Source organism: Brachionichthys hirsutus, chromosome 11, assembly GCF_040956055.1.
Source record: "Brachionichthys hirsutus isolate HB-005 chromosome 11, CSIRO-AGI_Bhir_v1, whole genome shotgun sequence".
NCBI lineage: Eukaryota > Metazoa > Chordata > Actinopteri > Lophiiformes > Brachionichthyidae > Brachionichthys > Brachionichthys hirsutus.
This window is the reverse complement of record NC_090907.1, coordinates 4,201,025-4,227,933: the sequence shown is the minus strand read 5'-3', so window position 1 is coordinate 4,227,933 and position 26,909 is coordinate 4,201,025. Positions and strand designations below refer to the sequence as shown.

Sequence of the window (26,909 nt, the reverse complement as noted above, 5' to 3'; positions counted from 1 at the left end):
AGCTGATGGTTTGATTTGTAGTCTGGATACTCCGGCTTTGGTGATAAAGTATTTTTATGAGATGTATATTTAACCTCATCTCACAACTTTGACTTCCTGCTCTGTGGATCTGACCTTTGACCTTTGCAGTTTGTCTACTTGAACGGGATGAGTTGTGTTCGAGATCTAGTTATTTATAACCGGTGCGGATGTTGCGCAGTGAGTGCGCAGTGAGCGCGCAGGCTCGGGGAGGTGCAGGAGCAGGAGCAGCCAGGTGGAGGTGCTGAATGATGGGCGACTATAGAGGCTCGCCCATTATCGTATCTGCCCCCCCCCCCCCCCCTTTTCATCCCGTCCTCCCTCTTTCCTTCTCATTGTGCTCCCCCAGGAAGGCGATCGATTTCACCTCCATCAGCCTCCCTCGGTGCGCTCCGTTTAAAGATGCGTTCAGGCAGCTGCGAGGAATCCGGTCAAACGAGACTTCAGCGTCTGCAGCGGTGGGATGGTGGGACAAGCACCGGATGCCGTCCGGTAATCACGTGACATGCCCCCCCCCCTCCTGGGAGAATTAGCATAAAAGACAAATAAAGGACCCTATACCAAAAACACACGCGCACACACACACACACACACACACACACACACACAGCAGTCTGCCCGCCTTTCTTTTAAAGAAAAGGAACAAATCCATTCCGCCTAATTCGAACCTTGCTCAGGGACAGCTCGCGTGGCAGATTGCAGCCTGATTAGTTTAGAGGGGCTTTAATTTAATTAACTTTCCACAGCTCCGCGCGTCCCGCCGCTGGGCTGCTTTCAGAGCGCGGGGCCAGAGCTGCAGATCTAATTAGCGTGTTTGGAGAGGCTCTCCTGCGCGCGGCCGTCCCAGCCGCTCCAGCTGTGGTGCGCGCCTGTGTGTGTGTGTGTGTGTGTGTGCGTGCGTGCGTACGTGTGCACGTACCGAGGTCTCCCGGGACCTGGTTTTTATCCTAAAAAGCTTCTTTTTTAAGGAGCACGCCGTTGCCCATTAGGATAATACGGGCCTGGTGCCGCAGCGGAGAGACGCGCACGCAGAATGCGAGTAACCGCAGATGCTCTACGTCATAATAATCTTTGTAAGTGAATCGATGTAAAACTGGACTTCAATAAGGATGAGCGGAATTTGATAGGTTGGAATTAATGGCGGAATTTCTTTTTTCCCCATAAAACCTTTAATGATTATTTTGTCGTGTTTGATCCGGTATTATCGACTCTTTATTTATCGGACCGGCCCTTTATGGGTCTCGCCGACCATGTGTTGGACTCCATGCTCATTTTCTAGCCGAGGAGGTCAAGCAGAGATTTTGCAAATAAAGCTTAATCCTGATCATTTCTGTTTAGTGACGCGCTTTGGTGCGGATTATGACGCACATAAATATCTCGATATGACCTTACCTGAAAAATGACGTCACCGAAGCACTGAAAGGTCTGCAGAGGGACACGTTTGAGCTGCGATCCCTTTCGTTTTCACTTTTCAGAGGCTGATTCTGATCACGTGACTCAACACCGCCTGAGTGGGGGGGTCGAACGCAGCTCCGACGACGCGCCGTCTCTAACCCGGTTAGACGCGCGCCGTCGTCTCGAGTCGCAGCGTCACGGCGCATTCCGGTAATTTGGGCTCTGAAAAGCAGGGACAAGCGTACCGACGGGACCCCACCCCCCCCCCCCCCCCCACACACACACACACACACACACACACACACACACACACACACACACACACACACACACACACTACTGTCATCCATCACCGGGCGAATCAAATGCACCGCCAGGCTCTGCCGTAAAGACCGAGGCTGAAAGGAAAGGCGACACGTTTTTAGTGACAGGTGGAGAGACGCACGCGCACACGCACGGGCGTGCTTTACAGTAAAGATGGCGCATATAGTTGAATATCACACTTATTGATAAAGCCATAGCATAAATAATTGATAAGGGATTTAAAAAAAACAAAGTGGACACATGCTGACCAAACTAAACCGTGTGTGTGTGTGTGTGTGTGTGTGTGTGAGAGAGAGAGAGAGAGAGAGAGAGAGAGAGAGAGAGAGAGCCGATACAATCTAAAATAATTGATACATAACATAAATAATAGCTTTATAGTTTAACCTAAAATAACTCCATTGATTATTATAATTTTGAAATACATTTATTTCTACATTATTTGAAGTGTAAATGAATAAAGTAGCGATGAGGAGGAGCTCATCCTCCTCTTCCTCATCAGCTGCAGTAATCAGCTCCCATCACGCCACTCAGCGTGGATGGCCGTGGCTCCGTCCGTGGACTCTGATTCAGTTCACACTGATACTCGAACCGTATTTTATGCGAAAGTAAAAAGCTGGAGAAAAGAAGGAGGATCAATGGCGGGGGGCGGGGCTGATGTGATGGGTGGATCTGACAGGCTCCTTCTGTGATTGACAGCTTCACTTGCTTTTTCACGCCACGGCCGGGCGTTGCGTGACAGACACCGGGCCGCGGCCTCCCGCGTGGCTTTTCTTTTACGCCAGTGGAGCCGGTGTCCCATCATCCAGATACTTCATCCCTCCATCAAGAGCCCACCATCCATCATAAGCCGCCCCCCCCCCCCCCCCCCCCCCGATTTGTTATTAAATATGTAGAATTTTATTATATCATACTAAAATAAATATTTTATAATAACTGTACACAACTTGATAATTCTTTCTTATCTACATTTTGTCTCCGGTATCTGTTCCTTTAATCAGACAAATTGATTCTTTAATAGCCACCAAATCAAAACTCTGATTAGAAACGGTCAGCATTTATCAAGTGTTCTTTTCTCCTAATAGCTCCGTCCTCCATAATCCCTCCTCTCTCAGGGGCCTCGGGGGGGGGGGGGCATTGTGCCCCCCCTCTGTTGACTCAGACGTCATGAATGCCAAAGATCTCCGTTACTGTTTCCGCCAAATCGCCCCATGAATGTAAAAGTCCAAAGTGAAAGCCTCCGCAGAGAAGAGGTCTCCCCCCGCGCCGGAGCACTATGGGGCGGATTAGCGGCCGGGGAGAGACCGCTGCCCTCTTTGAAGGGATTAAAGTTTAAATGCTCGAAAAAAGGGCCAACGAGAGACGCTCCATGGCTGCTCTTTTTTGTTTCTGGAAAGTTTAACTTTGAAACAGTTTAAGTTTCTTGGTAAATTCACCTTTGAACCCAACAGACGGACAGGGACGCAGTGCAAACAGAGCGGCCTGGGAGCTAATATGGAAGAGAGAGAAAATACTATACTATGATACTATAGTATGATAGTATACTATGATACTATACTATAATACTATACTATAATACTATACTATGATACTATACTATGATACTATACTATACTATACTACAATACTATACTATGATACTATACCATGATACTATACTATAATACTATACTATGATACTATACTATAATACTATACTATGATACGATACTGTAAAAATAGTGTGATCATAAGGATCACCTAAAAGTCAACGGTAATGAAAAGTCACATTGTATTCACTCGTATTTCTATCTGAGGTGATTGTATTTCAAAAACGTGACAATTCTTTCTTATTTTTATCGCCAGTAAATTGTTAAATGCAACCTACCGTCAGATAAAAGCTTATTTATCTGCAGTATTGGTTCCGGTAACACCTTTTTGGGGCCTATAACGCGCGTAAAAATCACGAAACTATCTCCAAGTGAGGCGCGTCAGCGGGGGAAAACGTATATATGATCTAAATTTAACAAAAACTTCAGTGTAATATTTTTGCAATAAGTAACAAGTTGCCATTCGAACGGAAAACACAGTGAGACATTTAACAGAATGGCTGTAAGAAACATCTGCAATACCGAAGTATTGCAGATAAAAATGGAACCGCAATGAAAACGAAAACTGTTTGAATTTTAAAATTAACGATTTAAGCCGATATCATCACCGTTTATGGGGCTGCAAGTCCACGCAGAAATTTGCGCGTGCCGCCTTTATAGTAAACGGATGAACGCGCACTTTGCTTCCCGTACACGCAAATTGAATTCATTCCCCGCACGCGCGTAACACGTATTTTTTTTTTTTCGTTTGTTTGGCGGGTTATATTATCTGCTGAAATTTATCCGCTAATAAAAATCCCGTTAATTTGATGCGCATCCCTCCAAATGCAGATTTAGCAGCAAATTACGTTTAAAAACCCGCATGCTTGTGTGCGTGTGTGTGCGTGCTTGCGCGTGTGTTTGTGTGATGGGAGCCGTGTGGGGATATGACTTATCACATTGCGTGACACCGAACAATAAACTTAAACCAATTTATGGGGCGTCAATGCGTTTAGGTGAGCCTGTCGCGCTTGTCTATACATCAGCGCTGACGCGTTCCGGTGACATCCCGGAATATAAAAGTGATCGGAATCTAATCAAAAGCTTTTAATCTCAGCAATCACCGTCACATCTGGACGTTCTCCCCCTCATAAAGACGTCTGTGGCGGAGCTGCGCTTGTTTTTCCACGAACTGCGGCTCAGTCACGTGGTAATAGATTACTTTCAGCCCCGCTGAATCGGCATGAACGAGAGGCAGATGCAGCATCACCCCGGCTCAAGTTAATATCAGACATATTTCAAGTAGAACTTCCTGTAAATCTTCTTTATAGCCGCTTTTAGAAAATATATTCAAGCGTATACGCTCAAATTCCTCAATTGAATGTCGCTTTCTTCATTAATAAATGACGTAATCGTCACAAACCGAATAAATTATGCTATCTGAATTATGCTAGCATAATTTATTAGCTGAATAAACGCCATTTATATTTAAATGTGACGTAATAATAAACAGTGATGTTTTGTTTTTGGTAATTAAACGTCCGACAATGGGGGTAAAATAAAACGGAAGTTGTTGTTTTTGTATTTGTTGTTGTTGTTGTTGTTTTTACACTCCCAATTTAACTCTGAACACCTGCGAGCGCGCGGGCGCGGCGCCGTGTGAGATGTGGAGATGTTGCGCACGCGGGTGTACGTCAGGGGTGGGGTGGTGGGCGGGGTTATACGTGCACGCTCACTCGCTGGATGGCATTGTCATGGAAACTAGACCACCGCCTCGCTATTGTCTCGCGCTCTGCCAAGTTTATTATAAACACCGCGCGAGCCGCAGCGCGCTGTCAGACGGAGCGCGAGAGGGGAGAGAGACGCAGAGGAGACGCGCAGAGAGAGAGAGAGAGAGAGAGAGAGAGAGACGCAACCAGGAGCAGGAGAGAAGGGAAGAAAGAAAGATAATCTGTAGTGAGAAAAGTGAAAACGACTGGATTATTGAGCTGCAAGGAGCCGCCATAAAGGTGACGGGAGATCTGGAGCCAACAGTCCTTTGGAGATACGGGAGAGAAACCAGCTTCCGGTTAGCAGTCAGATTAAAGGAGGCTGAAGACGCTGCGCGCTGCACCGGCGTTCGCACCGGCCGATCTCCATGTATAAAATGGATTACTCCTACCTGAACTCCTATGACTCCTGCATGGCAGCCATGGAAGCGTCGGCCTACGCGGACTTCAGCTCCTGCAGCCAGGCCAGCTCCTTCCAGTACAACCCGATCCGGAGTGGACCCTTCACTAACCCGGGCTGCACTCCGCTCAGCACGGCCAGCTGCACCCTGGGAGCCCTGCGAGACCACCAGCCCACGCCTTACTCCTCAGGTGCGTCTACGCCTCGGGGTGCCGACAAATAGAGCTGCGGAAGAAATGTTACAGGGTGACGAGGGAAAGCGCTCATTTAATTAGTTCATAGTTAATAGAATAGAGTTAATAGCAAGGGACAAAAGAAAAAGTGATCGAAGAAAAAAGAACATTCATTTGTCACATTTTCGTTAGATGGCAACTAATTTGGGCCTAAATCCCGATTTAGAGGCAAATTACAATGAAATGTTAATTTTAAGCGAGAGAAATCTAAATCGATTAATATAAAAAAATATCACTGATAAAAGATAATTTATTCTATTTCCGTTTTCATTTGGGCAAAAGCCAATATACCTGTAAACGAATTAGAATAAATCATGAGACAATAATAATAATAATAATAATAATAATAAGACCTCTGACATTTAAAATTGTAATTGCTTTCCTCTCACAAATTAATCACTTTATTTTACCCTTTAATTGAGTTTTTGCGTTTATAAATTTAAATATGTTTGCTTCGCACATTTTTATCATGAACAAATTAAAACTCATATTGACTAAAGCTATTTACCAGCATTGATAAATTCTCTAAATAAACGGCCCATTCATATTTGCTCAAAACACACAGGCTAATTAGAATAATTCTAATGGCCACTATAAACAGCATGAACATAATAAATTAGGCTAGATAATAAAGTCTGAATTTATTTATCAGCTTTGAATAATTATACTTTTTGAACATTTTCGGCATTCAGCGGCAATGATTAAATTCAATGCTCTGATTGGTTAAACGAAGCGATTTATCAATCAATTAATCCGTTTGCCAGATCCACAACCGGACAAACGCTGCGCAGTTCATTATCGAATCAAATCATCTTTTGTTTAAAGAAAAGAAAAGAAAAATCAACCCCGTTAAATTTGCGCAGCCTTTTAACCCGCTCAGAATCCCGCTGTTCCTTATCGCCCGTTCAATCTTTCACTGACAGGATGTTATTTTTTATTTTATTTTTACTCTCTCTCGCAGTTCCTTACAAGTTTTTCTCGGACCCCTCCGGCCTGAACGAGAAGAGGAAGCAGCGGCGCATCAGAACCACCTTCACCAGCTCCCAGCTGAAGGAACTGGAGCGGGTCTTTGCCGAGACGCACTATCCGGACATCTACACCCGAGAGGAGCTGGCGCTGAAGATAGACCTGACGGAGGCGCGGGTACAGGTGAGAGGGAGGCGCATGCTTTTATTCTGAAAAGCCACAATATCTTATGGGTTTTTGATTTGGTCTCTTTTTTTTTCTTTGACCAGGTGTGGTTTCAGAACAGGCGTGCCAAATTCCGTAAGCAGGAGCGCGCAGCCAACTCCAAAGCCAACAGCTCTGGTGGCACCTCGAGCAGCGGCTCCAACTCTGGAGGGAAGAAGGCCGGAGAGCCCAGATCTTCATCAGACGACGACGAGTCCAAAGAATCCACCTGCAGCCCCACCCCGGACAGCACGGCCTCCCTGCCGGGATCGGCCAATGGGAACCTGGGGAGCCCCTCCAGCCTGAGCCCCAGCCCGGCTCCTGCCACCGGCGGCTACGCCAACGCCTGCAGCTCTCCGGTCCTGCAGGGGCTGAAGCCCCCCAGCTGGTCCAGCCTGGGGCCAACCAACCCGGCGGTGGCCCAGCCCGCCATCCAGACTCAGGAGATCCTGAAGGCCTGGCAGCCGGCGGACAGTATGACCGGGCCCTTTGCCGGGGTTCTGTCTTCCTTCCACAGAAAACCCAACCCGGCCATCAAGACAAACCTGTTCTGAAGCACAGAGGGGGGGGGGGGATGAGAAACATTGTGTGATCAAGTGGAACAGGGGTTAGCTTTCGTTGAGAGAAGTGTAGGCTTGTCCGTTATATTTGCCGAATCCACTGGTGTCGTTCAGCGAGGCCTTCGGTGCTTCTCTGAGAAACTGTTTAACTCAGACGAGTTCAAAGGTCGCCTCCTCTCACCCCCCCCAAAATGTTATGCAACTGTGCGTTATACCTGCAAAACTACCTGGACACACGATCAGATTCCTTCCTCCTGTATAGTCTTCACTTTCACCCTCACATCAGAGAGATCACGTCAACAAATAAATAAAACGAAATCACTCCTCAGTGGTTGGCTCTGGTGAACATGGATGGTCTCTCTCACACACACACACACACACACACACACACAAGTCTGAAGTAGAGATCTAAACATGCTTCAGGATCTGCTGCCTCAAGCACAACTTCCTCTAAGCCCCCTGAACAGAGTCCCAACAGAAGGGAACCGGCTCCTTAAATCTCCTTTGTAGAGCAGAGTAGAGCACCCCTAAAATCCAATTAGGGGAGCCTTGCTCGTCCGGTCCAACCCCTACTCTTCCTCCTCCTCTTCCTCCCTCATTTCGGTATCGATCCAGAATCCTCCCATCTCCATCCAGTCCCTTTTCCGTCCCATCATGCCTTTTTTCCATCAAAGAGTGGGCACATGGTGGAGGGATACACTTGTGCCGAGGGTGTCCGAGTACTAGTTTCTCACTGTTGTCACCAACCGAAGAGTTTCTCTCTCGATGGTTGGGTTATGGTTAGGGTTGATGGGAAGGTTTGTTGAAGTCTATATTTCCATTGAGTCTGGATGGTCTTGTGACACAAGCTGATAGATGTTCTAGAGATGGACGCTCACATCTGATGGAGTTTTCTATACTTTGTTCACTGATAAGCTGCTTTTGTCTTTCACAAAGTTCATCCCCACTTGATTCGCTGCAAATCAATGCAACTCAGACTGGTTTTCACCTCGTAACGGCAAAATAAACATGTATTTATTAATATTCTTTATGTACGTGTGACAGCCACAGATTTCTTTGAAATGCTCCTTGAACTTTTGTGAGTGTAAATTCCGTAATTAGTAATATAAATACTCGGTATAGCCTCTTCTTGTGTTCTCCCACGTTGCTTTACAGGATCAACACGACCACGAACACTTTGAACGGACAGAAGCTCTATGATGACTGAGAATTTATAGCACTACTCTGAATATTCTAATAAATCTACATTATGGAAGCACTACGTGATGCATTCAATGACCTGTGTAACAATGAAGAGAGTGATGTGTGTGTATGTACAAAGACCTTTTCCTGAACACTGAGGACTCACGTCCTGAAGTCATGGTTGAATAAAAAACTGCCAGGACTCGCTTATTATAATTTTTATTTGCTTAGTTTAAAAATGATATCTCCATTCATCTTGCTGGCTTTTCTCCGTAGACGACAAAAACAAGAAAATGAGGCAATCTATAAAAGAAAAGATGAGATTTTATTTGCAAAAAAAAAACAAACAATATTACAGAGATGAACGACTTATATTAACTTAACCAAGATTAGGTACAAAATGAAGGAACATGATGAGATGGGAGTGTCAGACAACACTAAAATGGACAAGTCTCTTTTTCACTCATTCGATTTCTCTCACACAAAACACAGAAAGGGCGTAAAGACTTTACAAAAATGCAGAACATGGCACGCCCACATTCAAACTACACGTCTCACAACACGCAGGGCGACCACACGTACTTAAATGTCACATTTTACGGGCCGGATTCCCTCAAATTCAAGAAACTATTTAGCAAATTTTGACACAGGGAATCAAGGTAATAACAGTTACAACACTAAGAGTTTTATGAATAACATTCAGGCTTTAGAGAAGATACAGACAACTAACAAAGGACGGCTAAAACAGACCATCATTACGGAACGGCTTACTCTGATAAAACATGCAGTATTTACCCATAACAATATCAAAGTAACTCCTACACACAATGTTTAAATTAAAAAAACATTCCATGACCTACGTCTAAAATGTTCAAGGCCTTTAGCCAGCCTAAAATTCACAAACTTTCAACGATGTTCAAAGACCCCCGAACGCCTGGAACAAACGAGTAGCCGAGTCTGAGGTTGAATTAGAAGAACGTGACGAACGCTGTAGGAGACGGAAGCAGGAAAATGATGTCAGACGTGACAAATTAAACTCCAACAATGACATCCTCATGAGATTTATTTACACTATGTCCCTTATGTAACAGTGTAGAGTCAGGAGTTTGCTTTCAGGGCCTTATTTTAGTAATTTACATCATATTTTTAGATGCAAAAGTTAATTTTGTGCATAAATAGAGGAATATTCTAATTCAATTCATCTTGCTAAAGAAAACTCTACAGGTAAATTGAGATGAACGTATGTCTGCATGCCTTAAATCAACCATAATCTATAGTTTAATGGTTCAGCTTCTAATGTAGGATTTAAATTAAGAACAATAACAGTTAAGCTGTCTCAGATTTCTAAATATTTCAGCACATCGTATGAATAAACGACTGACAACAACTAGATTGTAAAGACGTTCCACTGAACATGAATTCGTTTAACTTCCCTGTTGGTGTGCGACACAGGAGCGCCCCCTGCCGGTTAACGTAGAGAACAGCAGCCTTCAAACTCCTATTCTCCTGCAGCAACCTGACCTTTCTGTTATTAATCTATTATGAGAGGTAACATCTTCTCCCACAAGACCAAGTCTTGAAAAAAAAAACAAGAAAAAAGGACAAAACAAAATCAACAAAGAAAAAAAAAAATCAGGGAATTTCTTTTAAACAATTGTTTCACTAAGACTGTGACAAAACAATGGCAGCGTAAATCCTCAGCAGGATCGTAAATTTAAGGTCCCTGACTGGCTAAAATGCTCAAAATCACATTAGATTTCTGTGCAGCCTCATCATTTCTACATCGATCAATCAAGACCGTGCTACTGATCCGTATGCTGCACGCTTCCTGTGTGTTTGAAGCGCACACCAGGAACAGGCAGCGGCGGCGGCAAACACCGTCAGTGTCACCGCCTAGCTCTGTCAGGACCAGTTTGGTTGGTTTGCTCCGTATTCCCTTTCCAATGAACAAAAAATAAACAGAAATTAAACTATAAATACATGCAGAGACACTGAGACAATAGCCCCCCCCCCCCCCCCCCCATTTAAATAACGGCGACTAAAACAACATCGCAAATGTACAAAGTCTGAGAAAGGTGAGATGAGCTTACTTTAGTCCGATGTGCGTGAGGGATACATCTCCTGCTCTCTCCATCACGGGAATGAATTGAGAGCTTGCTAACAATAGCTTGAACCAATGGTGAACACTACAGGGGGGGGAAAGCACCTGAGAAGAACCCGCTGTTGCTAGGAGACACTCTAATTTCCCACAATTAGCCTTCATCTAATTTTACATTGAGAGTGAAGGACTCCAATTTCCTTCTTTTTTTTTCCTAAGGAGTATTTATTAATTCAGCTACTCCTCATCCAAGGATTCCTGGGAGTAAAAGGGAAAAGCTGGAACGGCTAGCGGATCAGAACTGATAGAATGACACGCATGAGAGGACGTCAAGGTACGAATCTAATTTCCCGTGGAAACGACATCTAACCCCGTGTTTGCTCACTAGGACTAAAGCCAAGGGTTATGTAGAGAAGCTTAAAGGACTGGAGTCATCTTCTTTAAATAAGGCCACCTCTAATGAAAACACACAAATACAGTACACAAGAAAAAGGATGGCGCTCGAACAAGTACAAATGGAGTGCAATTTCTCTCAGAAGGCACAGTCTGGCATCAAATGGCAAAGTCCAGCTCATGTCAGTTCAGCTGAGGTTGGGCCTGGTGTGGCACCAGACCGGTTCGGACCAGTCTCGGACCAGTTTCACACTGGTTTCATTTCTGTTGCTGCTGCCTCAGGCTCTCCAGCAGGATTCTCTTGTGAGCGGGATCGAGCACGCCGGCCTCCTCCAGGTCCTCCTCCGTTATGTCACTGGTCGAAAACAAGAACAGACGTGAGCGGCGTCTTCGCTCCAGAGGGCGAGGGCTCGGTCCACGTACCTGAGGAACTCCAGGTCGTCCCAGCCGTTGTGAAGAAGACCCTGCTCGTACTTCTCCAGTCCCAGCCGCTGCAGCCACTCCCCCACCGAAGACTCGCCGACCGACAAAGAGGAGCTGCTGCTGCCCCAAAGCGCCTACACGAGGAGAACGAAGCACAGCGTCAGCTAAAAAACAATAAGAACAGAACACTCGGGATGGTTTTACTGTTCTGCTCCTCCGGAGGGAAACAGGAACGCCTTTGTGTTTTAGAAATATAAGAGAAAAAAAGATGCAAATCCTGTGGTAAAAATCAAATATAGCTGAGTCCTGTCCAAGTGGAAGAGCTTTTACGTTTATACTTTGGGAAACTATCGGTAGAAAAAGAAAAGGCAGCCTCGCTCGTTCTTCAGTTAAACTAGGAGAAGAACTCGTCTGGATGGCGGTCTCTCACCTCCTCGGGCATGTCCTCTGCGATACTTTCTGGAATGGGGTTCCTGGGAGGGAAGGTGCGGCAGGCGTCCAGGCCCAACCCCATTGGCTGGCCCCTGAGAGGGGGCGGGGCAGAGGGAGCACGAGGAGGCTGCCCGGGAAACTCGCTCTCGCTCAGAGTCTTTGCCATCTGGAGCACAGAACACGACTGGTCATCCAACACCCCCGGACCGGCGGCGCCCCCCCCTCGTCGGAAACCCTCTCCGAGGGCCAGCGGGGCAGCGGGAGGGGCTGCTGGGATCTTAACCTCCGCTAAGTCCGGGTAAATGGGGCGAGGCTTGGCGAAGGGGGCTTCTGTAGCCATCTCCAAAGCGCCCTTGGGAAGAGGAGGCGGGGGGAAATCAGGAGGGGGCCGATTCAGCGTGCTTCCAACAGCCGTTCCCACGCCACCTCCCTGCGCTCCTGGTACGCAGGGGCCTCCGTCGTCATCCGAGGAGCCCTCCTCGCTAATAGCGCGGACCGGGGGCCCCGTCGCGGGTCTGCGTGGGTGGCCTGGGATCACGAAGGGGGGTTTGGTTCGAGTTCCGGCTGAGGGGAGGGGGACTTTAATCGCCGGGGGGTTCGCAGAGGTGGGCGACAGAAGCTCAGGTGAGAGAGCAGCTGCCGATTGGTTGGGAACGCCCTCCAGGATGTAGTAGGCGGGGTTATTGTAGCAATTCTTGCTGATGGAGGGATCGCCGTCTGGTGCTTCCTGTTTGGGTCTTCACGAGACACACCAACAGTTGAAACGTTACGTTTGCTCGCCCGGTGAAAAACGTGCCGAGAGGATTTTGTTTTCAGGGCGGCTCCTGTATCGTCTGCTGGCCGCTGCGTCCGTACCTTGCAGCTGCTTCCTCCTTGCCGCTCCGTTCTCCCTCCTCGCTCACCTTTCCCAGCTCGCCGAGCTGTTTGCGGATCGCGGTCGGTCTGCGGGGAGAAACCATCAAATCAAGTCAGCACGCGGTGGGGAGCAAAAAAAGGCGTCGGTAAACCTACCGTATATCCGCGCCGAATCTTAACTGAATACAAGACCGAGAGCACAAATCAAATATTTGATGTAGGAAAGTTTGATCTCGTTGCGTTTCACGAAACCACTGGATGAAAATGTTAAAACAAGCATGCACTGACTTGATGTATTCGTGTCCCACTCTGGAAACCACGTTGGGCTTCCCTTTAGGTCCGCCAGTCTCGTCCTTGTCCACGCTGATCCACTCTGAGACACGACATCAGCAACAGGGAGTAAAAGAATGTCACAAACGATTCCCTTTAAACTCCTTCCATGTCGTCTGGGCTGGATTCCATCACCAGACACTGACCGTAGAGTCTCTCCCTGGTTCCCATCCTTTCGGACGGGACCCTGACCCTCATGGACCCCCGGATATTTCCCGTTTCCTCTCCCCGGTGGGACAGGTAGGTGTGGAACTGCTGTGCCGTGCTGCCAATCATAGATTTCAGAGCCAACACACACTCTCCTAAGAGCAGAAAAAACATTTTTGTTTTGAATTGTCTATGAAAAGTGACAGATGAGCGACAGGATTGAACAGTGTTTGTACCGTAGGACTCGTATCCATCGAGCGATTTCACCGTTAGCAGCAGATGCTGGTCCTGCAGGTACTCGACCTCCGAGAGCAGCGGTTTGAGCGTCGTCAGCTGCTTGTTGGACCAGCCCACGCGCAGAAAGTTGACATTGTCGCTGCTCTGGCTGTCGTTCTCGTAACTCTTCTTAAACTCTATAAATGAGAGAGAGAGAGAGAGAGAGAGAGATGCAGGGTAGAGAGGACAAAGGGAACAAGGTGGGAAGGACAGGTTGGAAGAAGAGGAGGGATTGCATTTCATTCAAAAGTACAAGGTGGAGAGGAGGAGGGGGTGCGACACAAACCGACGCTGGATTAAGGTATACTGACTGCCTGATATGGGCAGGGGGAGAGAGAGAGAGACGCAAGAAGAAGAAACAGACAGTCTTATTGCGTCCACCCTGCCTGAGCTGCTCATCCAAGCAGAGTTCGGTGGACGTTTCATCTCACCTTCCAGACAAGTGGAGTAGAATTCGATGAAGAACTTGGTCCTGCTCGCCGTCTTCACGATGGCCTCAATGCTCTCAAACTCAATGTAGGCTTGTTCTGAAGACTTCGGCAGGCCTGCAGAACAACGGGGGGGGGGGGGGGGGGGCATCGGGAAGGTGGAGGCAGAGAGAGGAATATTTGTGGATCCAACTCTGTCTATTCCCGGAGTCTGACCAGACTCATCACAGTTGAGCCGGAAAACAAACAGATCGTCATTAAGTTCCCAAAATTATGATGGAGTCCGTTCTATTTTGGAAAGACGGCGTTATGCCCAAATTATTGAGTCCATCCATGGGCTGAAAAAGAGCAGGAGCCGAAGAAAGTGGAAGGAGAGGAAAAAACTTGCAGAAAGATCAAATAAACAGAGAAAGAGACTCTGCAGCGTTTCTTTTAACTCTTCGGCACCTTTCTTGGAGACGAACTGGGAGGTCACCCCCACCTCAAAGGTGGCAAACACAGGGGAATGATCGCTGGTCACGACGTCGTCTGTGCAGCCTTCAAGACAAAGGACAAAGAGAATTAAAGTTTATTTCTTGATCCGTTACACAGACAGCAGTTCATTTCGGCTCACCGTAGGAATTGCAGACGATGTGTGTTTCTGGGTACGACTTCCACAGGATCCTGTCACACCAGGACGGGACATTCGTCCTCATCTGGGACCAGGAAGACAGTAAAAGACAAGGATGACTAACTGAGGAAGTAAAGTGGGTGAATATCTGCGTTACGTCCGTCTGCGATGGTAAACACACCCCAGTTGCTTTCTGCTTCTGCCAGACGTACGTGTCCCTCGAGCCGCGTTCATACCGGTACGTGGGTGGGAACGAGATCTCTTCCTCCGCTGCAAATAAGCAGAGGAAGAGTCAGAGTAAGAGAAAGAATGAGCAGAAGCTGCTCCATCTTTATCCTTTAGTCATGGCTGTAGAAGAACCTAAATCATATTTGTTTCTAATGTTTTATTTATTTGCTCCCGAAAACGCAGGGAGGAGCGTGAAGGGAAAAATTCAAAGAAATGATAAAGACACCAATAATTTATTTAGAAGAAATAATGTACGAAGTTAAAAAATCAATAAGACACAAGTGAAATACCGCTGTAGCTGATGATTAAATATTTCAAAAGGCTAAGAATCTACCGGTATTAGTGGTTTTACTTTCATTTCCATTCAAGGTTCAAGCGTCTTCAGGCAGCAACAAAGAGGCACTAACCAAAGCGCAAAAAGATTTTGCTCTTCTCTCTCTCCAGGTTGAGTTGGTCCACCTTCAGGAGGGGGTCGAACTCCTTCCTGTTAATGTAGTTCAAAATCTCCTGCACACATTCACACACGAGAAAGGAGCCCACCATCAGCGGTCGTCCAAACCTGCTGCATTTGTGCTGGTGTGTCCTCAGCTCCACCTGTATGTCCATATCCAGCCTGTAGTTCAGGTCTCCCAGCCAGAAGAGATTCGTGAAGCGCAGCGAGATGTCAAAGGAGCTCAGCTGCTTGTCTCCCAGGTTTAACAGGCGTAGGATGTCCAAGTAGTTCTGGTTCCTCCTGTAGGAGTCAAAGGTCACACGCGTCGCATCCAATACGAGGCTAAAGATTAAAAGCTCCGTCTATCGGCGACGGCAGACTAAACACACACGACCGGGGAGGCTCAGAGTACTCTCGTCTGTATTTGAGTATTTCTTCTTCATGCCGTTCACACAATGAGTCGTCTTTAGTACCTGCCGATCTTCTCATTCCCTGATGTCAAATGACAATTCACAAAGCCAAAGGATGTCCCATTGAACATGAAGGACACGCCCACAGCTCCTTTGTTACCTTGGAAATCATCCCAGAAAACAAAATAAGTCAAATTAATTACAGCGCTATGGCTCAAGAGCCAAATCACACACACACACACACACACACACATTTTGATGTGTGTAATTCAACGTTTGACTGTCGTTATTCCGCTGTTCACGCTTCTGTTACCCAGTGTGTTGGCGATGCCCGTCTTGACACTGGACACCCCAACATGGCTGATACGGTTCTCGTGTTCGGGTTTCACCAACACGGCGATTTTGATGTTCCACAGAGTCTGGATTGCGATCTACAGTGAATAACAACAAAAGGGAATGAAGAACCAGACCTGACTTTAACAATCGACCGCTTCAGAAGGTCCCCTCACCGGTTTATAGTCGAGCTCCGTCTGCTCTTTCAGGATGGCGCGCAGCGACTCCACCCACTCCCGATCACACACGGAGTTTTCTTGGCTTCCGAACACGTAGAGGTCATGAGGGATGGTGACTGTCATCTCATCCAGAGTCTTCCCAAGGCCGCGGCACAAAACCCACGAGGCCACGGACTTGGTTGACGGCACGGAGCCTGCAAAGAAAGACCAGAACTCAAAGTCGCTGTTACCTTTCGCTACAACGGAAAGCAAGATGTCATCGTTTGGTGCTATTAACTCACTCTAGGAGAGATTAAATATAATACCCATATTCCAGGTTCCTATGAAGATGGAGATCATGTCTGGCTCATCCTGGTTGGAATGTTTGTTCTTCATCAGCTGCAGCAGCTGGCAAAATGCTTCCCGCTTCTGAAAGACACACACACACACACGCACACACATACACACTAGTGGGTGGAGGTCGCCGTTTTAAGGCGCTGACGAACAGCCAGTGTTTTATTCTGTGTTGTTTTATTCTGATTTGGAAACATCATCAGAGATGATCTAAGGGTGAGAAGTTGTTTTGGGTCTTAGATCACCCCCCCCCCACGTGGGTTCCCACCCCCCGGTTTGTGTCTGAGTTATGTGCCACAGAGCGGATCGCCCCTCGTATGCAGGGCCAGCTTTGACGATATTCTCAGTGGCTCTCCTTTCCTGCAGCCGTTCTTCCACCCACAGCTTCAGCATTCCTCAGACACAGCAAGACGTTTGGCCTTACAGGTTTCACCGGGGTTTCCCCACAAGGTTTAAAAACAGACGCAAGGGCTAAACCTGACCCTTTTAGCAATGTTGTAGACTATTTCTCAACATCTCTTTTATTTAAGAACAAAGAAACAAAGTATTTCCATGTCAGTTTAAATATTAATGTGTGTGTGTGTGAGTTCAATGTTGGAGTTTATGTGTTTAACCGCGTAAATGTAAAATAAAACAGTGCATCAGGTGACTTCAGACCTTGGCGCTAGCGAAGACGAAGTCTTTCCTCTGGCTCTTGTCCTTTTCCTTTTCAAAAACAATGCCCAGCTTATTCTGCACCCGCTGAGACTTGATCAGCTGACGGACTGAGACAGACAGACAGACAGACAGACGGGAGGCGGCAGGCCACAGAAAGGAAACGAGGTCAAGGAAGAGATTCACAGATGAAGCTTTACGGCTAACAGATACCGTCCACATTATTGTGAGCGATGGTTTGCACTCAGTGAATAATTTCCTGGGGGGGGGGGGGGGGGTCTGAAATGATCACACAATTCAGAGATTCTGATGTTGTTCGTAGTGTTTGCTTAATTCTCACTCTTGTCGTGCGTGAAGGTGGTCCAGTCCTCCTGGCTGTCCTTCGCCTTCTTCATCACTACCAGGCGTCCTACCTCCACGTCCACAGACAGCGTGTACTTCTGACTCTTTCCTATTTTTGTCAGCTCTGCCAGATAAACATCCACCTTTACCTAAAGAGACAAATACACACAGACGCTTGTGTTCTGTTTATTCATTTGCATTTCGAATAATAAAAAGCTCAAACCACCAGGGGTCTCCAAAGGGGGTTGCTGACGCGCTCGTTTTCGACTTTTATCAATACAGAACACGTGTGGATTATCAGAATGTTAAATTACACGCTGCTTCAATAATCATAAATTGCTTGTTAGATACTTTTAGGCGGTTCTGTCACAGTGGGCGGGCCACAGTGGGCCTTCTGGGTCTTAAATCATAGGGTTCGCCCGAGGGAACAGAAAACTCCTTTCATGAGACGAGGTGTGAAGCAGAAGATGGAAATTTGAGTCATATCATGTTTGTTTGTGAGTCAGCGGACAAATCGGGTGCCGCATCTTAAAATGTCAGCGTAGCGCGTCCGTTCCTGTGTAACAGGAAGCGTCTGAAGGTCGCCACAGGTCGCTGGTGTCCCACATCGTTCATCTCTTCTTCCTCCTCTGTCTGGCCTGAATCGCTTACACTTGCCTTTTTCTCTTCCGTTACATACACCATATTTCCAGCAGCTATAATCTTATAGTGTACAACATGTCACTTTTAAACACAAACTTATATGTGTTATATTTTGTAATTGCTAAAATACAGAAAGTTCTTCTGTTGCTATTCCCTGCCTATGGAGGTAAAAAAAAAAAAAAAAGTTTTATTTCATGACCACTGCCAACTTGATACCGACCTCACATGACCCTGCGGGGAGACACCCATAAATCAAATGTGTAGAAGTTGTGTTTGTGTGTCTGCGTGAGTGTACACGTATACCTCGAAGGCCTGCACAGGAATGGCTTTTTGACGCATGGAGAAAGGAGGGGAACACGGAGAGGATGAACTCAGGTCCTGTAGCGCTTTCAGAGCCTGTGGGGGGGGGGAGAGAGAAAATTAAAGGGGACACAAAAAATACACAAGAAATATACAAATACTAGCAGACAAAAGGCATCGTTTTCAGTTTCAGTCGGGTGTTGATGAAGACAGGAGGATCTTCGGCTGACTCTAAATGCCCTGACTTCATTGCTCTCAATTCACTCATTTTGATTGTGCAAATACTTTTTAACAAGTTGTCTCAATGGCTTAGCAAGAAGTAGCTCAAAAGAATCCTCCCAATCCTCTACAACGGTGCGTCCTCCATGTTTCCAGGATTGTCTCTCACACATGTTTGTACCACATGCAGACAGCCGGGCCTCTGGACCGATGACCATTGCACGAGGAGTATTGCCTGAGTGCGGACGCAAGCCTGCAGCATGACTGAACACAATCTCCTTTATTCCTGCACCTTCTTCTCTATGGAGGAGAGCAGGTCTTTGAGAATGGCCAGCTTCGTCACGAGGTTTTCCAACTCCTGGTCTCCGCCCTGAGTCATCGTCTGATGGAGAGAAAAAAGGAGCAAACAGCAGTCATCCATGTTGCCTTGATCATCATGACAGTTAAGCAAATTGTGCATTTAAAACATGAATCTGATGAGATGTATAACCAGTCTATTCAGGCGTACACAGAGTATATAAATAAAGTCTGCCCCATCACGCACACACAGAGAGGAACAAAGACGCCTTTACCTGTTGGATCATCTTGGAGACCATGAATGCACTCTGCTGATCAAAGACTTTAGACAGGATCTCCAGACCGGACAGAACCTTATCCACCTCCCTATGTGGGAGAACAAAAAAAGACACATTTGCATGTTGGTTTAATAGAGGAGTAGATGACGCTACTATCACTCTATCGTAGATCATTGTGGATCCAGGCAGACAAGGCCAAAGGTACCCTGTGACATGAGTGCTTGTCACCCACGGGGAAGTGTCCTGACCCCAGGATTGTCTCCAAAGAAACAATAAAACAACAGCTTTGCATATACAACAGTCCGTGTGTCTGTGGGATGCGTCACCGGGCGAGCTGCTGCGTCCTCTTACCCGTTAAGGCGTTTGCAGGAGGTCACTAGTGTCTTGTTGAGGTGAGGCAGGGAGGAGGCGCCCTGCTTGACCGCCTCAAGATCCAGAGCATAGCTGCCTTTCAGGTACTCGTGAGAGATAGTGCTCAGGCCATTCGCTGCCGGCGCGCTAAAATAAATGCAAACAAGCATTAAACACTCGGGATCCTCGGCCTCAGCGGCATTTCACTGAATAAGTCTGGAGGAAACAGGGACACACGCTACGACGTGCCTGGGCCTTCTGGGTTATGTGCTAATAATTATTAGCTTTACAATTGCATTACGATGAAAAAAGGGAGAGGACATATATAGAAGGCCTGTGTGTGTGTGTGTGTGTGTGTGCGTGTTTGTGTTTGTGTGTTTCCAGCAGGATCTTGACCAACATGCTGGCTAAGATGCTCCACGCTTGATGCTCGTATTAACATGAAACCCACCTGTCCGTTACCGTTTCCGGTCCTGGAGGCGTGGAGGTGGAGGCCGAGCGAGGCGGGAGGGGAGGCTTTTCATCCTCTCCGTCTGACCAATCACAGAAAAGGAGAGCAACCATTGGACGAAAGGATGACAGTTGCTGTGGGCACGCCCGTGCTGATGTGAACTTCGGCGGCACCTGAATAGTCCCTGTCGTCGTTGAGAGACGTTTCCTCTCTGTCGACGGTGTAAAGCAGGGTGGTGACCAGACCCTGGCTGGGCTGCTGGTACAACGACACCAACTCCAGTAACGTCTTAAACCGCTTCGGCTGCACTCCCTGGGAAGTCTGGGGGGGGGGGGGGGGGGGCAACGAGGAAGAGACACATTATCACAGATCTGGAGAATGAACTTTCTGTCGGCGACGATGTGGAAGGGCAAAGCCTTTTGACGACGCCCCGTTTCATCCTCGGTCGTGATGCTGTTACCGATTATAATCAATCGACTCTGCATAGCGATCAGCCGAACATCGATGCGAGGCATTCAAAGACCTCTGGATGATGAGAACTCCAAATAAAACGAGACCACACGGGGCATTTTCAGGGAAGCAAACGTGACCTGATGGTCTAAATATTATTCAAACCAGGGGGAACTTTTAGCAAACATTTCTTTCAAAGATATTCCCAGAAGCAAAATTAGGCTCCTCTTTAGCTTCACAGCTAAACACCCCCCCCCCCCCCCCCCCCAAACTCCCGCAGCAGATGTGATGTGGCGACATGATAGTCTGAAGCACCATGTTGATGACTGAGTGTTTCAGACAGTGTGTGTGTGTGTGTGTGTGTGTGTGTGTGGTGGGGACCCCACAGCTGTTGGGCACAATGCACAAAGAGGCTGCTGTTAGTGTGTGTGTGCGCGTGTGTGTGTGTGAGAGAGAGAGATCTCCGAGCCAACAAAAGCATCTCAGCCGTCCAGCTGCTACTGAAAGCAAACACAGGTTTTGCTGCGCACACGGACACAAAGTGAACCTCCGCAGAGCGTATGTGTGTGTGTCGTCTTCTTGTACCTGGACGGCCAGAAATCCTTCGTCATCCGGGAGGATTCTGTACGTGTGGACATGCTTCTGAAACCTGTGGAGAAAGATCGATCAGAAGAAATCAAATCAGAGAAAAAGAAAAAAAAGCAGGGAGAAGAAATTAAATCAGAAACGACTTTGAGATATCAAAACAACAACAACAACACACACAACAACGGTGCACATTGTATTACCTCGGTCTGCATGGGGGGGGGGGGGGGGGGTCTGCATGTATGAAAGCGGCAACCTGTTGCCGTCTGTCAAAGTTGTGAGGAAGTATTATCCGTACAGCAGCATGATGCAGCAGGACTGAACCTGATGCGCACGCACGGTTACAGCGACAGCACAAAATAAAAGCAGCCGCCGTAAAACACACTCGCTGCTCAGACTACAGACTAGCTGGTCCGTTCTCAACCTGGATAATTCCTTCAGTAAAAAAAAATGTGCATCAAACTGTGCAACCCCCCCCTCCCATTTCTGATGGGGGGGGGGGGGGGTTGCACAGATCGATGCCCTGACATTGTGAGTGCACGGCCGTGGTGAACGCACGCCTGCAGCAGCACGCTGGATTTGAATGATTTTTCATGTCTGCTCAGTCGACCATGCCCACAATGTTCAATTTGCCAAGCAAATGCTGCGGCTTCTATCTGTGTGTGTGTGTGTGTGTGTACTTACCGAGTGTTATGGTTGTGTGTCTGCTAAGGAGGGTGGAAGCCGGGAAAGCAACCCTTGCATAACGCATGATCCATGCTTTGACTTCTACAGGATGAAAGTGTGTATGCGCTGTATAAACAGAGAGGGACGAATCCGCCTGTCTGGCCTTTCCAGGTCAGAGTCCCCACAGAAACTAAAACATGGGGTGGATTAAATATTTCGACAACAACCCATGAGGAGAATGTTTCTTTTTATAAATTAAGTTAAAATGAAGCTATAACTGTGTCTGTTGACAAACTTAACGAGGCAGAGTAAGGATTTGATGAAACTTGGGAGAAGTCTTCAATAAAAAAAGGGGACATTTTGGAGTTATATTTGCAAAAATGGGTGGAGTCAAGCATCTGAACAAGGCTTTATGGACCATTTTTTAAAGTTACACATAAACGACTTAACGGGTTTGCATCGACCCGGGTGGGCGGGTCAGGCACACGGCGTGGAATTCATGGACTCAGATGAAGACGTGGTCAAAAGCACGATGATAACAAGATGCAATTTTAAAATCCTAGGAGGGTTTTTTCACGGCGAAGGATTCCTATTGTGAGGGCCTTTTCGCTTTTAGCTGCTACGACATAACAGTGTCTTCCTGTTGGCAGCTGACAAGATCCTCTGCAGGTCTGTGGAATAAATACTATTGTTTCAGTCGTATCAGTGGGAGGGAGGTTTATTATGGGATAGATGCAGAACCCTCATACTGTGTGTGTATGTGTTGTCAACAATAGCTTGTGTCAAAGATTAGCTATTAGCTATTGCTAATGGAGAAAGCAAACAAATTAGCATCCCACAGGTGCAAGCGTTGGGCACAGCTGCAGAGTACAGAGGAGAAATATTCTTACACTATTCTTAAATAATGAGCTTTTTTTTGTTGCAAAGCTTTAACACTCATTCATTCATTTATTTATTTTCCTGATTGCTTTTATCTGAAATCCAGGTCGCGGGTATTGCTGGAGCCCATCTCAGCTGTCCACGGGCGAGAGGCGGGGCACACCCTGGACAAGCCGCCAGTTCGTTGCAGGACCACACATCTTTCACGCACACATCCACAACCTATGGACAATTTAGTGTAACCAAATTCGTTGCATGCTTTTGGTGGTGGGAGGAAGCCGGAGAACCCGGAGAGAACCCACGCAGACAAGGGGAGAACGTGCAAACTGCTCAAAGAAAGGCCCCCCCCCACATTGGATTTGAACCTGTGAGGCAACAGCAACAGAGGAAGCAGAAACCTACGAGATATAATTTAACAATTGTTCATTTCTAATAAATAACTGCCTATTCTCAAACCATTTTCTCACAGACACACCAAAACCATAAGACTGCAGGCTGAACGGTACTCAGAGGAAGTGAAAAGCAAACTGGTCCTGGAATGAAAGAGCTTCTGCAATGTCACCAACCCAAACACTCGACCCCCCACCACTCTATTCTCAGACACTAACAACAGAGTGGAAAAACCTCATAAATGCTCTGGCGTCTCCAAAACCCTCAAAAAGGAAATACCCACCTGTGTACGTGTGTAAAGAGGAGACTCGTACAAGTATCTAGAGGTAAAAACAATACCATGAGTGGGAACCCGAAAGGTCACCACCATGCCTCTTGTAGTCTTCTGGGCAAAGAGGATCTGTGTGCGATCAATAAGCATTTGAGTTTAATGAACTGCTATCATAGCATCATACAAGTAGCTCTAAAACCTTTTTAAAAAAGTTATAAAGCGATGATCATTTCAATTTTAACGCAACATTTACGAACACTCTTTTTGCTGAATGGGCTTTACAGTAGCTTTATTCGATTTGATTTAGGAAAGTTATGTGACAAATGAAAGCCCATCATCAGCCCCGAGCTTCCAGCACGATCCGCTGTGGTCATGACAAAAAAAACAGGCGTTATGGAAAAAATAAAAATAAATCCACAGATGTTGAAATGCTTTAAAGTTTTACTCATGTTTAGCTATTTGTCAATTTCCTTCCTCACTTTGCCAACTGATTTCGAAAAACTCATAGCAACAAACGATCCAATGAAATGAAGCGTGCGGAACCTTCGTGGAGCTGTGAAAAGGCCGGGAAACTTTGATTGAAGTTAGAGCACAACTCAACCAAAAGGACATTCTGAGACACTTCAAAGAGGAAGCGTCCTTTCTTTAGAAGGACAGGCAGATAGAATCGCCCGCTAAACACCGAATAACTGCGTCATGAGCAAATCGAAACAATTTACTGCAATATACGCAACAAAAAAAATCATTAGATTGAAGTTTTAACTGTATAAATCCCAGCTCAAACGGGTCGGGGCAGAAGCTCAAGTCAATGTTGGAATCATCCGGTGAGACAGCAAAGGTCATGCTTCTTGCATTCTTTGCATCTGATGAACTTTGCATGAACACTTCCCTTGGGGGGGGGGGGAGAGACTCATAAAGGTCATTTAGAACGTTTCACATCTCTTTTCCAGTTTGAGTTTTGAGTCTACCGGCGGTCGTGTGACGTCTACTCAAACACAAACAGGATTGGTGACAAAACGTCTTGCGCAAATGAGGGTTTTAATCACTTTTTCCAGCCCTCAGCATGTGCACACATGTTTACCCCCCCCCCCCCCAGTATGCCAGGGTAAACAGCTGGTGCACCATGACCCTGATCTTATATGCCCATCAGATGTGCATATTTACCTCCACCGCCTGTTAAAGAGACAAAAATCAGACAAAATAGAATCAAGTTGTGTTTCCATGCTGGAGTTTCACTGCTGGGGAGGGCAGACAGTCGCTGAGACACCCTCTGGACTTAAAAAAAAAAAAAAAGCACCGTAAAAAAACACATGGCAAGTTTCTTCATGGGGGGGGTATTTATAAAGCTACATAAAGGTGGCTATAAAGCTACATAAAGGTGGATATAAAGCTACGTAAAGGTGGATATAAAGCTACGTAAAGGTGGATATAAAGCTACGTAAAGGTGGATATAAAGCTACATAAAGGTGGGTATAAAGCTTCATAAAGGTGGATATAAAGCTACATAAAGGCAGATATAAAGCTACATAAAGGTGGATATAAAGCTACATAAAGGTGGACATAAAGCTACGTAAAGGTGGATATAAAGCTACATAAAGGTGGACATAAAGCTACGTAAAGGTGGATATAAAGCTACATAAAGGTGGATATAAAGTTACGTAAAGGTGCATATAAAGCAGAACTCTGAACTCTTTCCTACGTTAAAGTTACTTACAGTACGCACAAAGCGTAAGCCCCGGCGACGCTCTCGCTGTCCCGCACCAGGAAGCTGCCGTCTCTCCCGGCCCGAGCCAGAAGCTCCTCGGCCGCCGCTCGACTCAGGTCCCGGTGATACCACATCGGCGGCGCGGGCCCCAACGGAGAAGCCCCCCCACCCCCGGCCATGGCCACAGCCCTTCAAACCGGGCTCAACTCAAGACAGCTTCTCCAGAAAAGTTCCCCAAAGGGCAATAATCCAAGTCTGAGAAGCGCTGAGGGTGAAAACAAGCGCAAGAAATATGACGTAGGCGTAATTCTGACGTACAGTGAGGCGGCGCGAGAACAAAGGGGGTAAAGTTAAAGTTCGCGGATGTTCCCTCGGTTCCTAAAAGACTTCCACAAATCCACACCCTCCTTCTACGCTTCCCGGTCCCACGGAAATCTCCACACTTTGGAGACCCGGAGAGAAAACAGCAGCGAATACTCGAACAGTGGCAGTATGTTTACTTCCGCTTTATGGTTTTCAAAATAAAACCCACAGGCTAGATATGTCCGATAAGGTATTTTATTTTAGTGTCAAAGTTACCCACAATTGGTTTGCCGTCATGCCTGCCTTTCACTACCTTGACAGTTTAATGGAAAGAAGGGACGAAGGAATAAACCGAAACTGGGAGGATAAACTCAAATAAGATGTGAAAACTGTGCTTTGAGAGTAAGAGATGTTTATTAGAGAAGAGGGGTAGAGATTAACTACAGTCACTCATCTGCTGACACTTACAGTTTACTAATACACAACCAAATACTCCACTAAAAAGAAGTATTGCTCAGTATAATTAAAACATGTGGATCCAGATCAACACCTGGATAGGCATGCAAATGACTGCAAGGGCTCCTATGCGAGAAATGTCTATTCTTTATTTTAAAGTAGTGCACCTGAATGCTTCTGCTACTGAAGATAAGACATGTGAAGTTCAACGTTCTCCATTCTTGGAGCATCAACCAGTCCTCCTCACTGTTGAGTACTGTACATTAAATTATAAGTGTTTTTAATTTATCTTTAGGTAGGCTCATAAATATTTACAACAAGACAAACTTTTCACTCATACGGATATAAAGCAGCAGCATCTTCTTCTTCTTCTTCGACTTCACCCTGTCCTTTGCATCCCCCCCCCCCCCCAACACCAGCCACTCTCATCTCCTCTCTCACTACGTCCATGTATGTTAAGCTATCAATGTGAAACACAAGATTTTGCAACTAGTGATGCCACATCATTCTCCCAAATGTACAAATCCCCCTCCCAAAATCTGTTGCTGTTGCTTTGACCCACTGTAAATGGGTCAAAGCTTGGCTATGACCTGGGAGGTCAGTTTGATAAAAAACAATGTAGGTAACCAATTTGTATTTATTTTTCCCTGAACTCCCACCCACACACATTCCCCCACTTGGCTTATATTCTCCCACAAAGTGTAACTATCCACCAACATAGCAGACGTTCAAAATGCAGGAAACAACAAGCAGGAAACATTTAGAGATCACACATTATCCTGACTCCAGTCATCTTTTTTTCTTCTCAAGTTGGCCACAAAAAGTCTGGCTCCTAAAATGTGGCACGCACACACACACGCACACACAGACGAGCACACAGACGAGCACACACACACACACACACAAAGCAAGGAAGAGGTAGAGCTAAAATGAAGGGCAGGATGGTTTGTGCTGCAATGACCTCAGAAAAGTGGAGTATTAATAGCCACAGGGACAGCAGCCATCCCAAATCTATTTCTGACCGAGCCATCACACTGCGTACGACTGTGTGTGTGTGTGTGTGTGTGAGAGAGAGAGACAGAGAGAGAGAGAGCTGACTATAAAAGACTGTTGAATTATACAGCTTATTGTGTCAACCAAAAGAGA

The 26,909-nt window shown here is 46.5% G+C and overlaps 2 protein-coding genes across 2 annotated transcripts; one reads left to right on the top strand and one right to left on the bottom strand.

Annotated features, from left to right (window-relative positions):
• Nucleotides 1-5,439: 5,439 nt before the first annotated feature.
• phox2a (paired like homeobox 2A) lies at nt 5,440-7,428 on the top strand. The gene is made up of 3 exons (XM_068745506.1): nt 5,440-5,662; nt 6,666-6,853; nt 6,940-7,428. The coding sequence occupies exons 1-3, from the start codon at nt 5,440-5,442 to the stop codon at nt 7,426-7,428; spliced, it is 900 nt and encodes a 299-aa protein (XP_068601607.1).
• A 3,212-nt stretch (nt 7,429-10,640) lies between these two features.
• Nucleotides 10,641-25,183, bottom strand: inppl1a (inositol polyphosphate phosphatase-like 1a). Its single transcript, XM_068745657.1, has 27 exons — nt 25,014-25,183; nt 21,094-21,157; nt 20,232-20,379; nt 20,059-20,140; nt 19,608-19,754; nt 19,254-19,344; nt 18,974-19,063; nt 18,466-18,558; nt 17,519-17,669; nt 17,182-17,288; nt 16,497-16,599; nt 16,189-16,385; nt 15,993-16,110; nt 15,743-15,839; nt 15,431-15,569; nt 15,244-15,343; nt 14,790-14,878; nt 14,612-14,693; nt 14,446-14,535; nt 14,002-14,115; nt 13,531-13,707; nt 13,294-13,449; nt 13,106-13,190; nt 12,818-12,904; nt 11,961-12,699; nt 11,531-11,664; nt 10,641-11,462 (listed from the first exon to the last, which is right to left on the bottom strand). The coding sequence occupies exons 1-27, from the start codon at nt 25,181-25,183 to the stop codon at nt 11,366-11,368; spliced, it is 3,747 nt and encodes a 1,248-aa protein (XP_068601758.1). The 3' UTR covers nt 10,641-11,365.
• Nucleotides 25,184-26,909: the final 1,726 nt, after the last annotated feature.